At 34.7% G+C, this 21,596-nt stretch overlaps 1 protein-coding gene across 10 annotated transcripts; it reads right to left on the reverse strand.

Annotated features, from left to right (window-relative positions):
- Positions 1-1,446: 1,446 nt before the first annotated feature.
- On the reverse strand, positions 1,447-12,010 carry FBL17 (RNI-like superfamily protein). 10 transcript variants are annotated; one of them, XM_006838801.3, is made up of 11 exons: positions 10,959-12,010; positions 8,768-8,869; positions 6,412-6,556; positions 6,119-6,303; positions 5,365-5,469; positions 5,070-5,167; positions 4,349-4,569; positions 3,330-3,396; positions 2,529-2,614; positions 2,025-2,123; positions 1,447-1,913 (listed from the first exon to the last, which is right to left on the reverse strand). In XM_006838801.3, the coding sequence occupies exons 1-11, from the start codon at positions 11,534-11,536 to the stop codon at positions 1,851-1,853; spliced, it is 1,749 nt and encodes a 582-aa protein (XP_006838864.1). In that variant the 5' UTR covers positions 11,537-12,010; the 3' UTR covers positions 1,447-1,850. The 10 variants fall into 10 exon arrangements, 8 of the variants coding, with proteins under 8 accessions (XP_006838864.1, XP_020520213.1, XP_088717696.1 ...); XM_020664554.2 differs by having other exon boundaries at positions 1,447-1,916; positions 10,959-12,008; XM_088861570.1 differs by lacking the exon at positions 10,959-12,010 and adding an exon at positions 9,971-10,286.
- Positions 12,011-21,596: the final 9,586 nt, after the last annotated feature.

Consider the following 21,596-nt stretch of genomic DNA (forward strand, 5'->3'; position numbering starts at 1 on the left):
AATAAATGAATTTTAAGTTTTAAAAATAGTTCATCTTGTAATGTATTTTTAGATTTATTTTCATAGATATGGTCGATCTACACTATTTTTTAAGCTTTAAATTTTATAATTAGATTTAAAAATATATATTAAAGCTATCACAAAGATTTTCAATAGTGAAACCACATTTCTCGGTACTATTTAAAGGTGCACTTTACTTTGATTGTTTTGAGCCTAGGCTCTATCCAAACCGCACCCATTAAAATGAGGTGCCCTACCAAATATTAGTAAAATATGTACTTTTGATTAGAAACTTTCTTATAGCCTGAAAATCTATTTTCAAACCAACTTGTAAAATTTAGAGCTAAAGAAAATGTAAATCAAGTAAATCAATAGATATTTAAAATTTTAAAAAATAGATGGTCCAAATATTTTAAAGATATGTTATTTTTAGAGCTAAAAATCTTTTTTTTCTTATCCATACATCTCAATATCAAAATCTATTGTAGGGTTATTCGACGTTAGAACAAGCTTTTAAGATCAATTTTTGAGATGCACTTTATTTGTATATTATAAGGCGGCCAATGCCCACATCTCTTGATTTACTTTCAAAACACCCACCAAGAAACATATAACCTTGACATGGAATAATTGCAAACGGGTAGAATATTAAATAGGTCATCTCTCATATATGTTTTGGTAAATTCCCCTTTTTCTTTAATAAATCAAAGTTTGAATATTCACTGCTTTTGTGAAAATTCAATGTGAAGAATATATTTTTACAATCCGATTTTTTGTTTTTTTTTTATAACTTCAACAAGAAATAAGTGTCTTCAAAAAAGTAGTTACCATTTTAACTCTCTTCCTAAAATAGAGTTTCCATCCTTAGTATTATATTTTCAAATAGTAATTTAACGATTATGCTAGTTTCCTATTAACATTAAATTGAGGCCCATCTCTTCTCATCGTTAAAGTTGAAAGAACTTTTTGTGACAATTTTCCCCGTAGTTTAAATACCTAATGCAATAAAACTCTCCCTGTACCATTGATGGCGCATTATTAAGCCACGGCACTCTTTAACAAAGCAATATCTTTACTAACAATAATCTTTTACATTGTAATTTTGAATCCTTAAAAATCTGGTACAATCAACAAAAGAAAATCCGATCGCCTTTTTCTTTGTTTATTCAACACTTTGATGTTTGATCTTAAAGAAAAGTCTTTGATCCACCCTCAAATAGATGATTGTATGCAAAAGTTGTGTGTGCACGCACGTGAGAGAGAGAGAGAACAGACGCTAGAGCATTCAAAAGAGCGAGACACACTTTGGCTAGAATCAAATACTTGATGTAAAAGTCTTGACCAACTCCCTAAATGAGGTATTCAACGACTAAGATTTTTTTACAATTCAAATACTAAGAATGACAAGTAAATGAAATGTTTCAGTAGCATTGATAGAGAGAAATCTGCAAATCCAATGGAATTCTTTATTGAGGATGATGGACAATAGTCCTTCCACTGGTAAAAGTGGTTCTAGAGTGGTTTTGCTAGGTACATCAACATAAGCGACACTGCACATTGACAACTACTAGAATGGCAGGCAATATTCCCCATCAGTACATTTATATTCCACATAATAGTTTGGGTGTAAGGAACAAGAATGATGGTATGAGGTGCAAAAAAAAATGCACAATGAGAAACTTTTGACTTGTGGAATTGTTTGAGTTAGGCGCTTGAATATCCAAGACTTGGGGCAGAGAGAGAGAACAGTCCAAGCTACAATGGCTAAAAGCGAAACTAATGCATTTGCTGTCCAGTAAACCACTTGAACTGCAAATAGCTGACTCTTCAACAAGTGAGAGAGAGAGATATCAGTCTGAGTGCACCATGCATTGGGGATGCCGCACAGCCTTCCTTTTGTCATGATCAGATGGCTGCTATAGTGCACAAATAATTTGTTACATCTACAATCTAACCGACAAAACCAAGCCCCTTCATCCCATAAATTAGTGTCAATGACAAATATGCAATTTCCAATGGCTAACCTGATGGACACCAAACTGAGGGACTTGAACCCTCTTAGATCCATCAGCTGAGCGCTTGGCTGGAAGATAATCCTCAACAATGCCCAACTCATTGGAAACCTGTACAAAGAGAAAGGCCATCAATAAATGACAAGAAAGCATGACAAAAGTAATATGGTTTTGGTTGAAGGGAAATAAGGTTGGTTCCTGTATTGAATACATGAGCAAACAGTTGAAAGAAATGATATATGATGTACTTGATATAAGAGGCATTATCCAACAAATGTGAGGTTCAGCTCTTTTCAGGATTTCTCAAGAGATTAGAGTCCAAAGCATAAGAGTAAATGTAAACAGCCCTTCAAAGCAACGGGAGTTGCGACTAGAGAAGAATATCAGTTACAAAAGGAATAAATGAATAGTACTAAGCTTCTTAATGAGCACAAGAAAAAAAAATTGGCCCAAGTATGCTGAGAGTTCACAACCAGCCAACAGTCATGGTTATATGCAGATAAGTAAAGTTTGCACCTGGCTTTTGACAGCTTCAATTAGCATGCCATGACACCCAGAAGCGTGTACATTTTCCAAACTAGGGCATTGGAGCAATAGCCTCTCTGTTTAGAATAAATTTATCAGTCACTGATACAACTATGATGTAATTCAATTTCATAAATATGGCAGGCAGAGAAGGTTGTGATACATATCTATATGCATTCTACATAAATGACCCAAAATCCCCATCATGGATGAACGGCATAAATACAAAGGAACATGTTCAAACCAAACCCATGCAAAATTCGTACGGAATTAATAAACCATTATACAGTACAGTGGCCACTGACTTCAGGGAATGGCACATGGCACTACTCTTCTATACTCGCATAAAACTACCCTAACAATCATCTGTATACAAAGATACAACAAAAGATTGAGAAAGAATTTATATAAGGTAGCAACCTTATAATATAGAAGCAAGGTGCACCTCAAAATCCAGTAGAAAAGAGTGTTCTTAAGTTGGAAAACCTTCCAATCATCTAGACATAAAGAAAAAAAGAATTTTAAGTTTTAAACATAATACATATTGTAACAAGTTATCTGGACCGTCTATTTGCAATATTTTCGAGTTTTTATAGATATGTTCAATCTCCAGCATTTTTGGTAAATTTCATGACTAGGGTTGAACATGGTTTTCAAGCCATTACAAGGTTACCGACACCAGAATCACATCTTCTGGCAAAATTTAGAGGTGTGCCTTACTTATATAGTATAAGGTGGGCACCTTATACAAATCTCACCCATTTCAAAATTAATACAGGCACAAATGCATACCTGGATGCAAATTGGTGCACAAGTTAACATTAAGGTCGCTTAGCTCTGGGCAGTTCAAATACAATGCCTGGAAAAAAATAATAATATTGTTTAAACCAAAAACATATCAGGATAAATAAAAATATAAACAATAATAATTAAAGCATAGAGCAATCCCTGCAAAGACAAAAGAAACAAAAAATGCTTCCATTTTTTTCTGACAATACCCTAACATGATTTCTTGTATGTGATTTCACTAGGCTTTTATGCCTTAAGCCTGAGGTTTATGGCTTGAGGCAAGCCACGAACCCCTCAGACAAGAATTCCATAGTGAGTTGTAATTGGCATTGTTACACACCTTAACATCAATTACAAGCCTATCCAGTTGGATGCACTCCAAATTTTATAGTGCTTTTTTTTTTTCTTGCTCCAATTTGTCTTATTTCGATCTAGCTCTAAAAGTTTGAATTCAGACATAGAGGAATTTGACGACCTTGGGGTCGTAAATAAGATGTACTAAATCAAAGTGTTGAGTATTTTGCCCCAAACTCGATGCATTTCCTGTATGTCCATCTCCAAGGCTCAGGCAGTCTTAATTTCTTTTCCTAAATTTCTAATCAAATGTCTAAAATATAATTCAATTGTCAAATTTTGGTTTTTCTCTTTTTGTGATTTATCTACATTCTGATTTACACTTACTCCATTATTTGCCCTATTTGCTGCATTACATTGATCACGTCTTTCCGAATTGAACCCCAGTGAATGAATATGAAAAGAGTTCCCAAACTCTTAAACACAAATCTGGCTTTTCCGCAAAATTCAAATAGTCAGTTGATGTTTACTATGTCAACAAATGCTTCTACAAAATGGACTGAAAGAAAACAAGGATAGACTCCTATAAAGCAAAGCAATTCAAAATTTAAACAATGGTTTTGTTTGTCCTTGTTTTCCCTGAACTATATCTCATCCTAATTGTGTACAACTGTTGTTAAGTCATATATAACCTTGCTAAGGCCACCTTATTTCATTCCAATGCTTACATCTAAGCCTGAACAGCCCCAAAGACTAAGCTTCTTTAGCCTCATGTGCTTTATTATGAGCTTCTGGCATATGGGTTGCAATCTGGAGTTGGGTTCCTTCTGCCGGTCGGCTCTTTCACGGTCACCCTGGGACTTGTTCTCAGAATAGGGATCTCGCACTGCCATTCCACAGTCAATAAGCTGTAGAAGAGGTAACTGAGCAGAAGCAAATTGGATACCACCTGATAAGGAGAGTAAAAATATGCAATGTCAGCTTGGAATCCCAAACATTATTCACAAATTCACAGCATTTGTAGTTTTGCATCATACACCAAATGTCATAATTTCATAAATTTCACCAAAAAATTTTTATAGGAAACCCAAAAACAATACACAACTTGACACCTTTGTCACATACAACAGGTACCATTATTTCATAAACCTAATCAAACTATCACAAGATATCCAGAATATATATATTTTACATGACATAGAGAACCATCATTCAAAACGCTTTTCAATTTTCCTTTCAATATCTAAAAAGCATGTTTCTATTTTCCTTTTATTTTTCTATAAGATAAGTTTCAACTTAGAAGGTATTTACAGCTCTAATTTTTCAAAATGCTCATTCAGCTAATTAAGTTTTTTCAATTCCGTTTCCTCATTTAATGAGTTCAAGATAGTAGTAGTAATAGTAGTAGTAGCATTAACCAAGAGAGAGCGCATCAGCATGGATTCTTACTTGAAGTAATATTTGGACAAAGAGCAAGCAAGAGTTTGGTCAGAGTTCTAGGGAAAGCATTGCATATCATTCCAATGCCACTATCGCTGATGCTTGATCTGCATAACAAACTTAAGTCCATGAGAATTCTGAGAGAGACCCTAGTCAAAAATCAAAAGCAACCAAGGATTCTTTCCTCTTTCATCCACATTAAAGACTAAATCAATTTGATGGGATGAAAGAAACAATAGAAGAAAACAAGAAAGAAATATAATAAGATGTAGAAACAAGAGATCTACAAGATTTCAAAGCATACCCACTAAGATCTAACAGTTCCAAACTGGAATAGCTTGAGGTGATAGCAGCCACAGATGCATCTGTGACTTCCAAACCAAGAACTAAGGCAAGCATGCGCAGATATCTGCTCAAAGGATGATGGCCATTATTTTAAAGAAACAAAAAGACGAAAGAACATCACAAACAACAAAGCATCCAAGATATGATCATGCCTATGTAATACTGAAATTCAAAATCATTTAAAGAATGCAACAGAATAAGAATAGGACATGACCACCAACAACGATTCAGGCAATCACAAGCATGGAGCACAGTGTTGAAAGAGGAATAAATGGATACAAATTTGAAATCATTCAATAAACAATTGAATTGCAACGGTAGTTCCAAAAGATTAATTAGAGCCACGAACTAAAATGGTAAATTCTATGTAATTCCAGGGACCCACTTCTCAAGATAGAAGCCCAGTCACAGGAACACACACGAGAGTGCAGGCACACATACACAAACAACACTATATCCAAGAAAAGAAAACACCACAAATCTAGGATCAATTTTCAAAAACAGATGAAACATTTAAGAACATGTAGGAAAAGCAAAATCTCCATGTGATATCTACAAATGTCTAATTTCATCTCATAATTTAACAAGAGTTGTAAGAAATACCAAAACCACAAAGGCAATTGCAAATTGCAGGAATGTAAGCATGTTTCAAAGAAAAAAATCGACGAAAGAATTAAGAAATGGAAAATATTATTTGGACTCAACAAACTAACCTCAAATTTGCACCAGAAAGAGCAAGCACGAAGGAATTAGACAGTCTAACTGAAGCAATGTGAATGTTTCTCAACCTTGGGCAGCTCCTTCCAATACCCTCCATCATGTTACACAGATCCGTATTGTCTTGCCCATCTCGGGCAAAATCCAGGGAGAGTTCCTTCAAATTAGGGCAGCACAAAGCCTGTAGAAAGAATAAAAAGATAAGAAGAATGCAGAATATCCAGCCAAGAGAAACAAAAGAAGTAAAACAAGCAGAAAAACGCAAACCAGTTTATGGATGAAAATTTACTGTTTTTGATAATGAATAAAGATCTGATAGCCAGAGAGTTGCTAGGCTAGAGGATGCAAGACTGAGAAACCCAAGGTTAGTGCTCCCTTCGATTTTTAGGGTGGTAAGGCACCGGCTCTCTGCCACAAAACGACCCAACTCGTCCCTACACCAATCAAAAAGTGAACATTGGATAAATTAAGAGTGCCAGTAAAAAGAGAAATCAAGTGGAGTTTTTCAACTATTAATGGCAGCGATTATAATCACTGGCAAACAAAAACCATAGACGTCTAGTATAAGCAAATTAGCCTTTAAATTGGAGGCAGTCAACAGCCCAAGAGAAGAAATGGGTAAAAGTAAAGCAACACATCCATTGAATTTAAAGAGAAGAACTAAGTTTACCAACAACAAAAATCAATTCGTAACATCTAAACAAAAAAGTAAACATACATGGATAAATCATCATTGTCATTATTCGAGCTTTATCCCAACTATTCGAGATCAGCTACACGAATATTGTTTGGCCGTTCCACCCTATCAAGGGCCATATACTCAATCAGACCATAGGTAACTCTACTTCTTCTCATTATTTCCATCTATTTCATTTTGGGCCTTCTCTTGCTCTTTTAGAGCCTCCCACCTGAATCAAATCACTCCTCCTAGCCAATGTTGTTGTAAGTAGATGTAGGACATGATCAGACCACCTAAGTCTACTTTCTCTTATCTTATCACCTATTGGAGCCACATCTAAGTTCCCTCATATGTTTTTATTCTGAATTCTATCCTTTCTTGTCTTGCCACTCAGCCATCTCAACTACACTCATTCTACACGTATGTTATTTTCTAGCTACCCAACATTCCATCCCATAAAGAATGAGTGGTCTTACAGTCATCCTATAGAACATCCCCTTCAATTTCATTAGTATGTAACAATCACATAAAATCCAAAAGCATATATCCACTTCGTCCACCCAGCTCTAATTCTATATAATATCTTCCTCAATCTCTCTACCCTCATAAATTATCAACCCAAGACAAAGAAAATAATCTTTTATAGGTACTTGGCCATCAATCTTAACGAATTCCTCATTTCTATTTCTATTGTTCCTAAAGAAAAGTGTACAAAGAAATCATTACTTTTAATACAAGGAGATCATAATCATTCTTGTTTGTAAGATTTCAAATTGGGTAGTTGTGAGTATATGCCAGTGACTAGACTCAAAGTTAATATAAAATAAAAAATAAAAAAAATAAAAAACCACCAAACTTTGTGCATACCCTAGCCATCCAATTTGACATCAAATAGCTAGGAGCAATTGTAATCTCCTTGTAACAAAGATAAATACTCTTATAATATACAATCCCTATTACTAAACTTGCATTCCAAATAGGGTGCGATTTGTATAGAGCCTAGGCTCTAAACAATCAAATTAGAACCTACCTTCGAGAAATGTGGTTTCAATACTGGAAATCTTTGTGACAGCCTTAAAATATATTTTCATATCTATTTATAAAGTTTCAAGCTTAGAAAATAGTGTAGATCAAAAGATCTATGAAAACTTGAAAACCTTGAAAATTGACAATCCAAAAATGCATTACAAAACTATTTCCAAAACTTGAAATCCAATTTTTTTTTCATGTCCATGCATCTTGATGTCGAGATGATGAACTTGAAGATATTTGGGCATCAAAACAACCACTTCCAGTGAAAGCTTTGAGGTAGGCTCAAATTTGATTGCTTCGAGCCTTGGCTCTATATAAACTTTTCCCTTCCATATATTATGTCTTAGTCCTGCTATCCTTAAAACCTTTTGATTCTAGACCACCCCTCCAAAAGTCTAACTGGCGTTAATGTCATCTCTAGTCGTATCAATCAAAACTAGGTCAGACGTAAATAATATATACCACGGTACTTCATCATATAGATGCCTAGTTAAACTCGTCTATAACCAACACAAAGCAATATGAGCTCAACGCTAACCCTAATGTAGGCCTATTGTCAATGAAAACTCATTTGTCGCTTCACTAGTTATCCTCATGCTAGTTATCAGATATTGTGCACAAAACCAATAAATAAGAAACAAAACAACCATCAAAGCAAAGACCAACCTCGCATATTTGAATGGGTCGAGCAATTACAATGTTAACAAAGATTGAAAATAAATAAATAAAAATAAAGAACTTGGAAAGAGCAGAATAAATGGATAAACTAATGGTAACACTTTAAAACAAACGAGCATCCACAGAAATTGCAATGGGTGATCCGCCAAAAAAATTAAGCTTGGCTAGACCAGAAAAGCAGAATACCAAGTGGTTGAGATAAAACCATATCATTCCATTAGAAAGCAATCAAAAAGCATCAAGGGAAAAGGACTACCCCGTGATTTGATTTACAGCAGTATCATCAGTCTGGATATCCAAGGATTCAAGATTGGGGCAGGCAAATGCGACATAAGCCAACACAGTGGCATCAATATCACTGTAGCACCACAAAAATAACTAGATAAATAACATGAATAGAAAGAGAAAAAGGAAAATAGAACCAAAAGATTTCCAGAATGCCTTAAACATGTTTCTCTCTCAATTATGTCACATGCAGAAATATTAGTGCATAAGCAAGAAAAGAAAAGAAAAAGAACAAGGACCCAGAAGTGCCACTGAAACCTCTCATCTCATTTCTTTGATTTCTCAATCAAATTTATTTCATGAAAAAAAAAGCTAACATGATTAATAAAAAACCCAAAAAAAGTAACATACAACTTCCAAATAGACTCAGTGTAATATACACTTAATGCCTAGCCCCGGCATACTCGATAATTAACCAGACGTCAAAACACAGAAACTATCACTAGAAAATGCATACAAATTGTTTCTTAGAAATATAAATAACAAAAAAGTTGAATTCAAGAAGCATATATAGTAGAGCTCCTTTATAGTGAAAAAGGACTAGTTAGTTTGTCCCTCCAAGACTTTTCTTTATTTCTGAAGCACTAAAAATCTGCAAGGTTTTTTTTCCGCCCATCTTTTTCGTTTCCTTTTGCATCTTTACGTGTTTTATTTGGATATTGCATAAATAGGTAGGAATTTCCTGCGTCTGGTAAATCTTCAATTTACCCATGAAAATCCAATCTTTTGGGTAATCCTATAATCGCCCATCATTATTATCCCTAACAAAATAAGAAAAAGAAGACCAAGAGGACAAATCTGTAGATAAAGTTGGGCATCTTCTCTCTCTCTAACAAATCTGTAAATAAAGTTATTTCTAAGTTAAATTAGGCATCTCTCTCTCTCTCTCTCTCTCTCTCTCTCTCTCTCTCTCTCTCTCACACACACACACACACACACACATTAGTCCAGAAGAGTGCAGACGATGTATATGCAGAGCTCAACCAAAGTATAATACCCGAGTCCTCAACCTAGGGCTTGGAATAAAACTCGAATGGAAGAGAGAGAGAGCGCATCAGTTTCAAAACCCCATTTTGCCCAATCCTTTTTTAAAGCTTATAATTATGGTGTAATTTATATTTTGCAGGGTTATCAGCGTGCCATAAAGACGGAAGAAAGGTCACGAGCTGCATGCCTTCTCTCGTTTCTCCTGCTAAGAAAATTTGCACTTTTCTCTATGGATTAGAGACTTGAGGGTGGAAAAATCGAGAGCAAAACTCAGTGAAGAGCCTGAATCACATGTTTTAGCTCTGCAACTTCCCTGTTTACCTGATACCAGAAGAAAATGCACCTTTACACCAAATTGCTTTAGAGAGAGAGGGAGATCGATCAAATTAGAGAGAGAGAGAGAGAGAGTGAGTGAGAGTGAGAGTGAGAGTGAGAGAGGGAGATCGATCAAATTAGAGAGAAAAAGGTTCATATATTTATCCTTTATTTCATGCTTGCCCAATTACAATACAGTGAAACATCAAATCGACAAAATGTCAAGATATTTTAAAAAAAAACCTAACTTGCATCAAAGGACCCCCCAAGATATCTGAATCGCCTCAGTCCTCACTTTATTAAATTAAGATAAGAAAATGAATAAACAAAAATGCATGAAAAAAAAACCTACAATCTGATTTAGTCACGTTACCCCCAAATATAAAACAAGAAAAAGGTCAAAAAAAACAAATGTTAAAAATAACGCATCAAAAGATCTCCGATAAGCTGGATTCCTTTTCCATATCCCCATCCCCCAACCCTAAAAATGACCATAAGAAAAAAAAAATGTATCAAAATCAACAGAGATATCACCTGAAAGTAAAATGTAAGATCCAAATCAATGGAGAAAAATTAGAAAGAAAATCATCAGTAACCCAAAAAAAAAAAAAAAAAAATCAAATGGAAGATAGATAAAGAACGCACTGGTGAAACTGGAGCACAGGAATCCAGTTTAATTGACAGAGCACAATTGTTAAATCGAGAAAGAGAGAGAGAGAGAGAAAGAGAGCCCAAAATTGAAGAGATCCAAATCAATAGATAAACACGAAATAAAATGAAGACTTCAATCCTTGATATCCAAATCCAGAGAAGAATTGCAGAGAGAGAGAGGGGGGAAGAGAGAGAAAACAATGGACCACCTCACGATGCGGAGAGAGAGGCGTAGGAGACGGGGGCACTTCTGCAAGGCGGATCTGAGAAGGCCCCCAGGCCTGTGGCCGAGGGACAGCCTCACCTCCTCAGTCGCCGCCCACACCCTCTTCGCACACTCCCTCCACCCGACGCAAACCTGTGCCGCAACCAGCAGGGCACCTGGAGGCAGTCTCCTCATGACCTCCACCAAACAAACCTCCATGAACTCACTTTCTCTCTCTTCACACTCTCTCTCGTCCCCACCACCGGGCATTACCCTTTGGCCTTCACTGTCGAAGTCTAGGGCTCGCCTCCTCCTTTGTGGTTTCGGGCACGGAGGCGGGTGTTTAGAGAGATAGGGGGGCTCTTGTTTTAGTAAGAGAGGGGGAGTAATGGTGTCCTTGGAGAGAGAAGGAAGGGGAGGTGGAGGAGGAGGGGGGAAGGGTGAGGAGCAATTGTGGCCGCGTTTGGGTTGCCCACATCGACCACAGTTGTAGTTTCCTCTCTTTTTACCTTGTTTTATGGTGGCAGCAGCGGTGGTGGCCGCAGGGGAGGGGATGGCAGGGTGGGGTTGAGGGTGTTGCATGGTTTACAGAGAAAGAGAGGAAATGGGTCTCTCTTAGAGCGTGGAAGTAGAGCGATCGGGAGATGACAGAGAGAGAGAGGATGGCTATAGGTGAGCGTCTGGTTTTAGAAAGAGAAAGTGAGAGGATATTATAGAGAGGGGAGAGAGAATGGGGAAGCCTCTGAACCTGGACGAGAGAGAGATGAAGTGAAGGAGCGGACAGTAGAGAGAGAAGGAGCGGACAGTAGAGAGAGAAGGAGCGGACAGTAGAGAGAGAGAGTGATCGGAGAGGGAAAGAGACTGTTACCGCAGGTCTAGGTTTCAAGTCTAGAGAGAGAGAGAAGTACAAAAATGAGGAAAGGAGAATGCAGAGATAGGATAGGAAAGGGAATGCAGAGGTAGAGAGAGAAAGTGAGCGGGAAGGAGAAGAGAGAGAGGGAGGAGCGTGAGGAGGAGGAGGAGGGGTCAAATATAGGCGGGGTGTAGAGCGCGCGGAATTTCACATTTGGCGCCTTTCTACTTAAAATAAATAAATAAATGACTAAAATACCCCTAACATTTTTCATAAATATCATCAGTGGCTTGGCCCTAATGGTACTTTTTGTTGTAAAGGAAGGGCTTCGAAATGACTCAAATGCCTCTTGATTCTTTGTTTTACTCGTTTGTCCCAATTTGAAGAGATTTTACCGCAATACCTTTTGATTCTTGGGAGGGCATGCTTTTTGTTTTGGGTGCAGTATGCACACCGTAGGGTGTAGAGATAAGGTGCACCTTCAAATTTTATCGTGCTGTATAATTTTGGTATAAAATGTTCTTAGGATTATCTCAAAAGTAATGATCTTATGAAACCTTCCCACATCCATTTATATATAGGACTTCAAATAATCACTGTTTAATTTGGTATTATTTTTATCTCAAAATCTATTTTTATATCTAATTATAAAACTTTTAATTTCAAAAATAGTTAAAATCAACTAGATCTATAAACACATGAAAATGGACGATATAAGTAATATGTTGTAAAATACACTTTTTTTTAGATTTAAAATCTTTTTATTTTTTATAATCATATATCTCGATGTCAAGATAATCAATCAAAGCGTTTTTCAACATTAAAACTACATTTTCCAATAGATTTTTGAGAGGCATTTGTAGTTCTACATTATAATGTAGCATCTTTATATAAATTTTTCCCTTTTGTTTTTAGGGAAATTGGATTATATCTCTTAGAAATTGTGGTACTTAAATAAAAGGAAGAATATACAAGAGGCCATTCATTTTTAGCCCAATTATTCTTGTCATTTAGATTTTGAATCGGGTAGTTCTGACTGTTTTGTTGGCTAAATTTAAAAAGTTCAAAACAATTTTTTTTTAACTTCATGACCTACCCTAAGCTACTTAATTTTAAAAAGATAAATAGCCTTGTAGTATACAATACCATTTTAAAAAGGGAAAAGTTTATATAGAGCCGAGGCTCTAAATAATTAAATTTGAGCGTACCTCGAAAATTTCACTAGAAGTGGTTGTTTTGATGCCCAAATATCTTCAAATTGATCATCGTGACATCAAGGACCATGGACATGAGAAAAAAAATGGATTTCAAGTATTGGAAATGGTGTATTTTGTAACATATTTTTTTACTGTCGATTTACAAGATTTTTAAGTTTTCATAGATCTGTCGATCTACACTATTATTAAAAATTTAAACTTTATAAATAAATATAAAAATATATTTTAAGGCTTTCACAAAGATTTCCAATATTGAAACCGTATTTATAGTCACTATTTGAAGGTAGGCTCTAATTTGATTGTTCACATCCTAAGCTCTATACAAACTGCACCATTTTAAAAATAGGTACGGTTTGTATAGAGCCTAGGCTCTAAACAATCCAATTAGACCCTACCTTCAAATAATATCGATGAATGTGGTTTCAATACTTAAAATCTTTTTGATAGCCTTAAAATATATTTTCATATTTATTTATAAAGTTTAAAGCTTGAAAAATACTGTAGATCAAGAGATCTATGAAATTAAAATTGCAGTTCAAAAAATGCGTTACAAAATACATTATTTCCAGATCTTATAATCCATTTTTTTCTCATGTCCATGCATCTTGATGTCGAGATGATCAATTTGAGGATATTTGGGCATCAAAACAACCTCTTTTAGTGAAAGTTTTGAATTAGGCTCGAATTTGATTGTTTAGAACCTCGGCCCTATATAAACTTTTCCATTTAAAAATAGGTGTAGTTTGTAAGAGATGTCAACTTTAAACAATCCAAATAAGCCGCAGCCAGAAAAAAGAGTCCGGGATTAATTGATTAACGGTTGATAGTTTGTAACGTTGTATCCTTGGCTCAATTCCTACCAAGGGTAGGGGCCCTCTCCCCATGGACTTGCCCAAAAATAAAACATAAGGCGCATCACTCCATAAAATGGAATTTTGGTGCCGAAATTTTCAATGATGACTTGAAAAATTGCTTCACATCTATTTAATAAATTTAAAACTAAAAAATGGTATGGAACACACATATCTATAAATACTTAAAAAAAATTCAAATTCAATGGTCTAGGTAATGTATAATAAGATGTACCGTGAGTTACTTTAAAATATTTCTTTTTTTTTTCTACGTTCGTACATTTCAAGGTTGAGATGATTGATTAGAGGGTGTTTCATATCAAAACAATATTTATTTATGGTTTTCTGGGTATGCCTTTTTTTCTACAAAAGAATGTTCCAATTGAAAAAAAAGGCCTATGTGATCTTTTACCGGAGAATACATTTTTTTTTTTTTCTTCACCCGTTTCTTTTGGCAAAAGATCAGTATGGTCTCTGTTATAATAAGATAAATTTCAAAATAAAATCAACATAACAATAAAACCAAAATGTTAACAACTTGATGCCATTGAAGCAATTATGCACTATGCTTGAGAATAAATGATAAGATTGTAATAAACAAAGGAAGAGTGTCGGGGATTACCTCAACCCGGCTTATTACACCCCACACCAAGTCAACGCCATCCGATTGCGCGGGATCAACGGTCTAGCTTCAATCTCGAATCGGAAAAAACAAGTTTCGGCCAAGCCACACAAATGGAACATAAACCCATTTGATCACAAACTCAAACCCTAATTGAACTATCTTAGCAACCTAGTTTGAAAGAGATGGATTATCTTTTTGCTAAATCCTAAAACCCTTAACCATAAATCCATATTTGAGAGATAGAAGATAGAATAATTCCATAACCTAAACCCTTAGATTATTTCAGAATGTGGGAGAGAGAAATCAAACATGAAAGAGATAAACTTTATTAAGAGAGAGAAATAAAAAGATAACATGTAAAGATTTTTTGGTAGAGACAATCCCTTTTTATAGGCTTTGAATACAATTAGGGTTTCTTAGAATTTTATTTGACTTACTTCTTATCGTGAGATTGAACATAGATTGTCGATCAATGATGATTTATGGGGTGAGAGATCTAAGCCATCCATTTCATAGACGGGCCATTTTTTCATCAATAGAAATTAAATAAACTAAATATAATAAAAATATTGTGCATACCATAAAATAACACAAATCTACTCAATCTTTCCATAAAATCATTTAAAGATATATCAAGTCAATATTTAGTCAATATCTTCCAACCATATGGCCATATGCCATATCACAAAAAAAAAAAAAAAAGAGAATAAGGATGGGGAGTGCCACCCAAGGGAGGCACTCATTGGCCCCACCTTTTAAAATTATGGCGGGCCTAGCCCCCATGATATTTTTATATATTTAAAATTAATAAAATGAGTTTAGAATATTATTTGAATATTTAAACAATTATAAAATCAATATATTTAATTTTATAAATCTAAAAATTATAAATAAAATATCCAGGGGTTCATAAAAATTCAAATAATAATCTCAAAATAATTTTCATCATAAAACAAATACAATTAAATTATTTTGATGGGAAAATGATCCATATAGTTTAGGAATCAACAATCATAGGGCACTCAACTTTCAACTGTGGACTACAGACCACACTTGCTTTATCAGACCGACCCAGTGTTTCCCATGACCCGCAGTCCTATCCGGGACTCATTAGCGGGTCACAAAAGTCGGACCGATGAGTTAAGGGATCGCAATCCCAGTTTGTGGATTTTAGGTCCTCTCTTAAAGACAAGTCAATGTCACCAATACCTTATGCAACCACAGCTCAATGGCGCATAGGGGTATCTCTCGCACATGTATTACTTCACCCTAAAAGGTAGATTTCTAGTTTTTCCGAAAGATTTATCGATATGCATGCCGTGTGATGGTACATGGATGAGGGTTTGCCCCTGTCTCTGTAGGCCACCATCACACACAAAGGTCACACAGTCCCTCGGCTCACTCATTCAAGCATGTTCTCCGACCTTATCAAGAGCTAACCCATAAACCCTAACCGGTTTATTCTTCATTCCCAGGTCACATGGGTTTTTTCCAACTGACTGGTCTAGATCGTTAAGCAGAGATCGGTATCAGCAAATCATCGTTTGCTTAGTATAGTCCACGAGGGATCACACTCCCACTGAGTTCATGTTCCACTATATAATTTCATTTTACAAGCATTCATAAGGCCTTTAAATGCCACATAGACCCAACACCAACCTTATGTAAAAAAATTGAATTTAAAAGTAGGATCATATATTTATTTAGATTTTTTATTTTTTCCAAAATAATCTCACTAAGGGAAGCAATGGGCTAGGTGACCCGCCCCACCCCGGTCTAAAAAACTCTGGCTTGGGTACACATTATGTGGCCTGAGGGCCAGGCCATCACAAAGCAAGGGTAGGGTTGGGGGCGGCTTGAACCAAGGTCAGCCCGACCGTTTTGTTTTTATTCTTTTATTTTATGCTAATGCTTGGCCCATTGACAACCCTAACACTCATGAGGAAGTTCAAGATTGGGGCAAATTTTTTTGTTTTTTGAAAGCGATATACAAAATTAAATCATCAAGAATAAAAGAAATATGACGAGTGGAAGTTTAAATAATAACATTGTATACAATGAGACCATTTACCTTTTAATACAAGGTGATCACAATTACTTATAACCATCTAATGTGAAATTTGATAGATTGGTGTGTCACAAAGTTAAAAAAAAATTATTTTGAAGTTTGAGCTTGGTCAATGGAATAAATGCATCCACCAAATTTCACATCCAATAGTCAAGATTAATTGTGACAACCTTGTATTAAAGGTAAATGGTCTCATTTTATATTTTTTATGATATATTCACTTAAAAAAAGAAAACTGACATCGGTTATTACAAATGTTTGAAAACTCGTTTATGTGGCTCGGAAAAGCAATCTCGATTGGCAAATCGACTATTTGAATCAGTGGATCGATCGGATTCGGCCTAAAACAAAAAAACAAATAATCTCTAAAATTTATTTAAAATCTATTTTTTTAGCTTCCCCCAAAAAAATAGTATTGCGTTATGGATTTTTTATTATTTTATTAAACATACATAAATATTGAGAGTTTGTTTCATAAATGCGTGTTTGTTGATCACTGCATCCATTTTGTAGCCAAAATAAAGTTTTTTTTAAAAAAAAACTCATTTCAATAAAATAGATCTCTCCAACTCATTTTATTTATTTTTTGTACTTTTATAGTCTGGAATATCACTTGTACTTGTAAAGATAAGGGGTTTTGCCTGTTCATTTATTAATTGTCCATTTTCATTAAATTACTTATTTATTTTACATTTGCATTTTATTATTGTTTTATCTATATGTAGGTGATGTATGTAATTTATCTATCTAGAAGTGTCATATTTAGTTTATGTTTTTAGAAGTGCCATATTTATTTTCATTCATATTTAATTTACATTTTATTAGCTGTTTGAAAATGCCAATCTCACCTTCTCTTTGTTGAATTAGCATTAAGATTTTATCGCATAGACTTCGGACACAATCACATTAAAAAGAAAATTACATTATGTAACTCATGTAATATGTACCCAAAAAAAAAAACTCATGTATTATGTAGAAATAAAAATTATAAAAGAGTGAGGGGAGAGAGAGAGCTCGGTACTTTCCTGGTTGAAGTTTGAGGGAAGAGAGAGAGAGAGAGTGGAACTTTCTTTGTTGGAGTTTAGAGATCAAACTGTATTTATGCTTAATGAAGTTTATAGTGGGAAGGAAATATTGCTTCCCATTAATTTATGTGAATCAAGAAATTATGTATGTATTTCTTTTGATAAAGTGCGATAGTAAGTTTCATTAGATAAAGGAGCATGTATTCCTTTTGATAAAGTGCGATAGTAAGTTTCATTAGATAAAGGAGCATGAGTACAAAATTGCACAAGCAAATCAGAGGAAGAAATAAAGGAAAACTCCCTATTTCTCGAGATGAACTTACTCAATTGTGAATACTACAAAACCCAAACCTCAATGGCTCACCAACACAAGCATTTTAAGTTCCAACTCACCACTCTAAGCAGTCAAAGGCAACCATCACAAACCCCAATTACCCCATACCCATCAAAAACCAATCACAAACACACACATCCCATCTATAGATAGATTCTAGGGGCGGAGTTGGGGTGGTGCACAAGCTCCTTTGAAACAACACCGAACAATGGCGGCGATGAGAAGGATGGCAGCAACTTGTAATAGGCGATCGAAAATAGGGCAAAAGATAAGTTTAGGACATAATAGGGAAAGAGGGAAAAAGGAAGGAAGCCAAGAGAGACATAATTGATAGATAATATAGGCTCACAAGAGTACCAACAGAAAACCACAATACCGCACATTCGGGCCATTAGTATGTTATTCCCTAATTTTGGGGTTAACTTAGTGTTGGGTTTATGCGGCCTTTAAATGCCTTATGAGTATGTAATGAAAACAATTGATTATAGTGGAACATAAACTCAGTGGGAGTGTGGTCCCTCGAGGATCATACTAAGCAAATGATATTTGCTGATATCGCACTGTGCTTGATGATCTAGGCCAGTCGATTGGAAAACCCGAGGTACTTGGGCATAAAGAATAAACAGAGAAGGGTTTTGGGTTAGCCCTTGATGAGGTCGGAGCTTATGCCTGGATGAGTGAACCGAGAGACTGTGTGACGCTTGTGTGTAATGGTAGGCCTACAGAGACGGGGGCCAAAACCCCATCCATGTTTCATCACACGACATGCATATCGATAGATCGTTCGAAAAAGCCAGTTATCCACCTTTTGAGTGAAGCGTATGTATGTGCGAGAGATATCCCTATGCATCATAAAGCTGTGGTCGCATAAGGTCATAGTGACATTGACTCATCTCTAAGGGAATACCTGTAATCCACAGACTGGGATTGTGATCCCTTGGCTCATTAGGCAGATTTTGGTGACCCGCTAATGAGCCCGTGCTTGGACTGTGAGTCACGGGAAACACTGAGTCGGTTCGATAAAGCAAGTGTGGTCTGTAGTCCGCAGTTGAAGGTGGAGTATCCCATAATTACAGATTGAATTCCTAAAATCATATGGATCATTTTCCTATCATATTAATTTAATTGTGTCCATTTTATTATTGAAATGATTTAGTTTTATTATTTGAATTTTTATGAATCTATCAATATTTTATTTATGACTTTTGGACTTATAAAAATACAGTTATTGATTTTACAAAGTTATAAAAAATCAAATATATATTAAATTATTTTATTTAATTTTAAAAAATATTTCTAAAATTCTATGGGGGTCCATACTGCACATGGGTCCACCATATGGCATGTGGGTGGGGGGCCCACATGTGCCACATAGGGGTGGCATGCCCCACCACTTTGGATTCTTTCTTGATTGCTATGTGTTCAAGTCATTTAAGTTTTGGTAACTTTGATTTGTAGCACGTGGTCAAATCTTTAAGGGATATGATCAATTTGAGTATATAGTAAACATTGACGTTATATTGTTTAAATATGGTAGTATGTATTAACTTGATAATATTTGACATACCCTTATGGAATATGTGAGATGTATCATGTAATTTTATGAAATTATTTTATTTAAATATATTGATAGGAAAATGGTTTAAGGAAAAGGGGATAATGGTTCTTGCACCTTCCATAATGTTGATAACCTATTTATGAAATGGATGTCTCAGATCTCTCATCCCATAAGTCACCTTGATCAACGGTCCATATTCAATCTCAAGAAAAAGACAAACTATATAAAACCTTAAAAAAACCCTAGATTTCAATTTCACTATAAATAGGGGTGTTTTTCCCCATATCCACACACCTCTCTTTCTCCCATAAACTCTCTCTCTCTCCTCTTTAAAGGCCATGCTCCTTTCTCTTCTCTCAAATTTTATCTCTCTAACTTTATCTCTCTAAAAGTTCCATAGGGGGCATACCCCCTAGGTCTACTACTCTCTCTCTTGACCTAAAGATACTAAGGAAATAGACTCTAAGTCTACTACTCTATTTCTTGACCTAAAAATACTAAGGAATACTAAAGAAATAAAAAGAAATGAAAAGAGATTACGTGACATTAGCTAAGATTTCTCAAAATCACCAAATTCATTACGCACGGTGACCTAAAGATACTAACGAATATTAAGGAAATGGAAATAGATTACATGAGATTAGCCGAGATTTTCCAAAAAATCACGAAATCCATTATAGAGGTAATCGATTTATCGATTAGCAGATATTTCCAAAAAAATAACGATACGCAGGTGAGGGGTAATAGATTTCTCTATTGACTTAAATATACTAAGGAACACTAAGGAAATAGAAAGAAATGGAAAGAGATTACGGGAGATTAACCGAGATTTCTCAAAAAATCACTAAATCCATTACGCTCGGCTAGGGGTAATAGGGGTAAAAAATCTATTACGTGTTTTACAGGTAATCTCTGGAAATCTTTTATGTGAGTTTTTCTGCCCTATCCTGTTTAAAAAAAATATTTTCCTAGTCTATGTTGTATTATATAATTATTAAGGTGAGTAAAAAAAAATATTTCCTTAAGCCTATGTTGTATATGTATAATTATTAAGGTAAGTAGACAGTGAAATTAGGGATATGAAAAGAGTAATCTAAATTGATTTGAATCGGTATACGAACTTATTAAGGAGCAATTTTTTACTGCAATCAAAATAAAAAAATTTCTACATTCCTCTATTCTTAATTCAGATTGTAACCCTCATCTAACTCTCATATAAAAACATAAAAAATTTTATATCCCTCCAATTTGGATTGCAGCCCTCATCTTACTCTCATATAATAACAATTTTTTTAATAATAAGTAAATGAAAGTAAGGGAAATCTAAATTGATTTGAATAAGTGTAAAACTGATGAGGGACATTCGTAATCAAATAATTTCTATAACCCTTTATCCCCAATTTGGGTTGTAGCCTATCAGCTCATATAAATATAAAAATAATAAAAATAATAATTGATAATAGATGAGAACGTACACAACACAAGCATAATAAAAAAATTCACACAACATAATCCTCATAAGAGATTAATAAATGAGATACATCTTTAGTCTTCTTCAAAATTTTATATTGCAATTACCAAACCTTCTAGTTTACTAATCAAACTTTTTCCCATTTTTTAATTTATACCATAAATATTTTTATTTTGGTGTCATAAATTTATTGCTTATTTGAAATTATACATAGAGAGACATTTGAAAGACTTCTATAAAAAATAAATAAAAATAGGGCTTATCACAATGAAATCATGTTATTCTAATCATATTATTCCAATGACTTATCATGTTAAAAGCAAAGTCTAATAATGTTAGCCAAACATAACCATATTTTTCATATTTGGTTGGTAATGCATTTCTCATATTTATTTGAGAGATAGCCAAACACTATAAATGTATTTCTCAATTTGCATCTAAATACTACCCAAACAGTGACTATCTATTTGTAGGTAATATATTATGTTACGTCAGTAATGTGTTTCATAGACAATATATTTCCAGGTATCCAAACAAAGCTTTAGTTAATTTTTAGGTTAGGGTTTTGTAGAGATTTAATGATGGTTACCTAGTTTGGCCATGCATAATCTAATTTTTGGGTTAGGGTTTTGTAGATATT

Source organism: Amborella trichopoda, chromosome 3 (assembly GCF_054954075.1).
Source record: "Amborella trichopoda isolate Santa Cruz 75 chromosome 3, AtrichopodaSantaCruz75HAP2 v2.0, whole genome shotgun sequence".
NCBI lineage: Eukaryota > Viridiplantae > Streptophyta > Magnoliopsida > Amborellales > Amborellaceae > Amborella > Amborella trichopoda.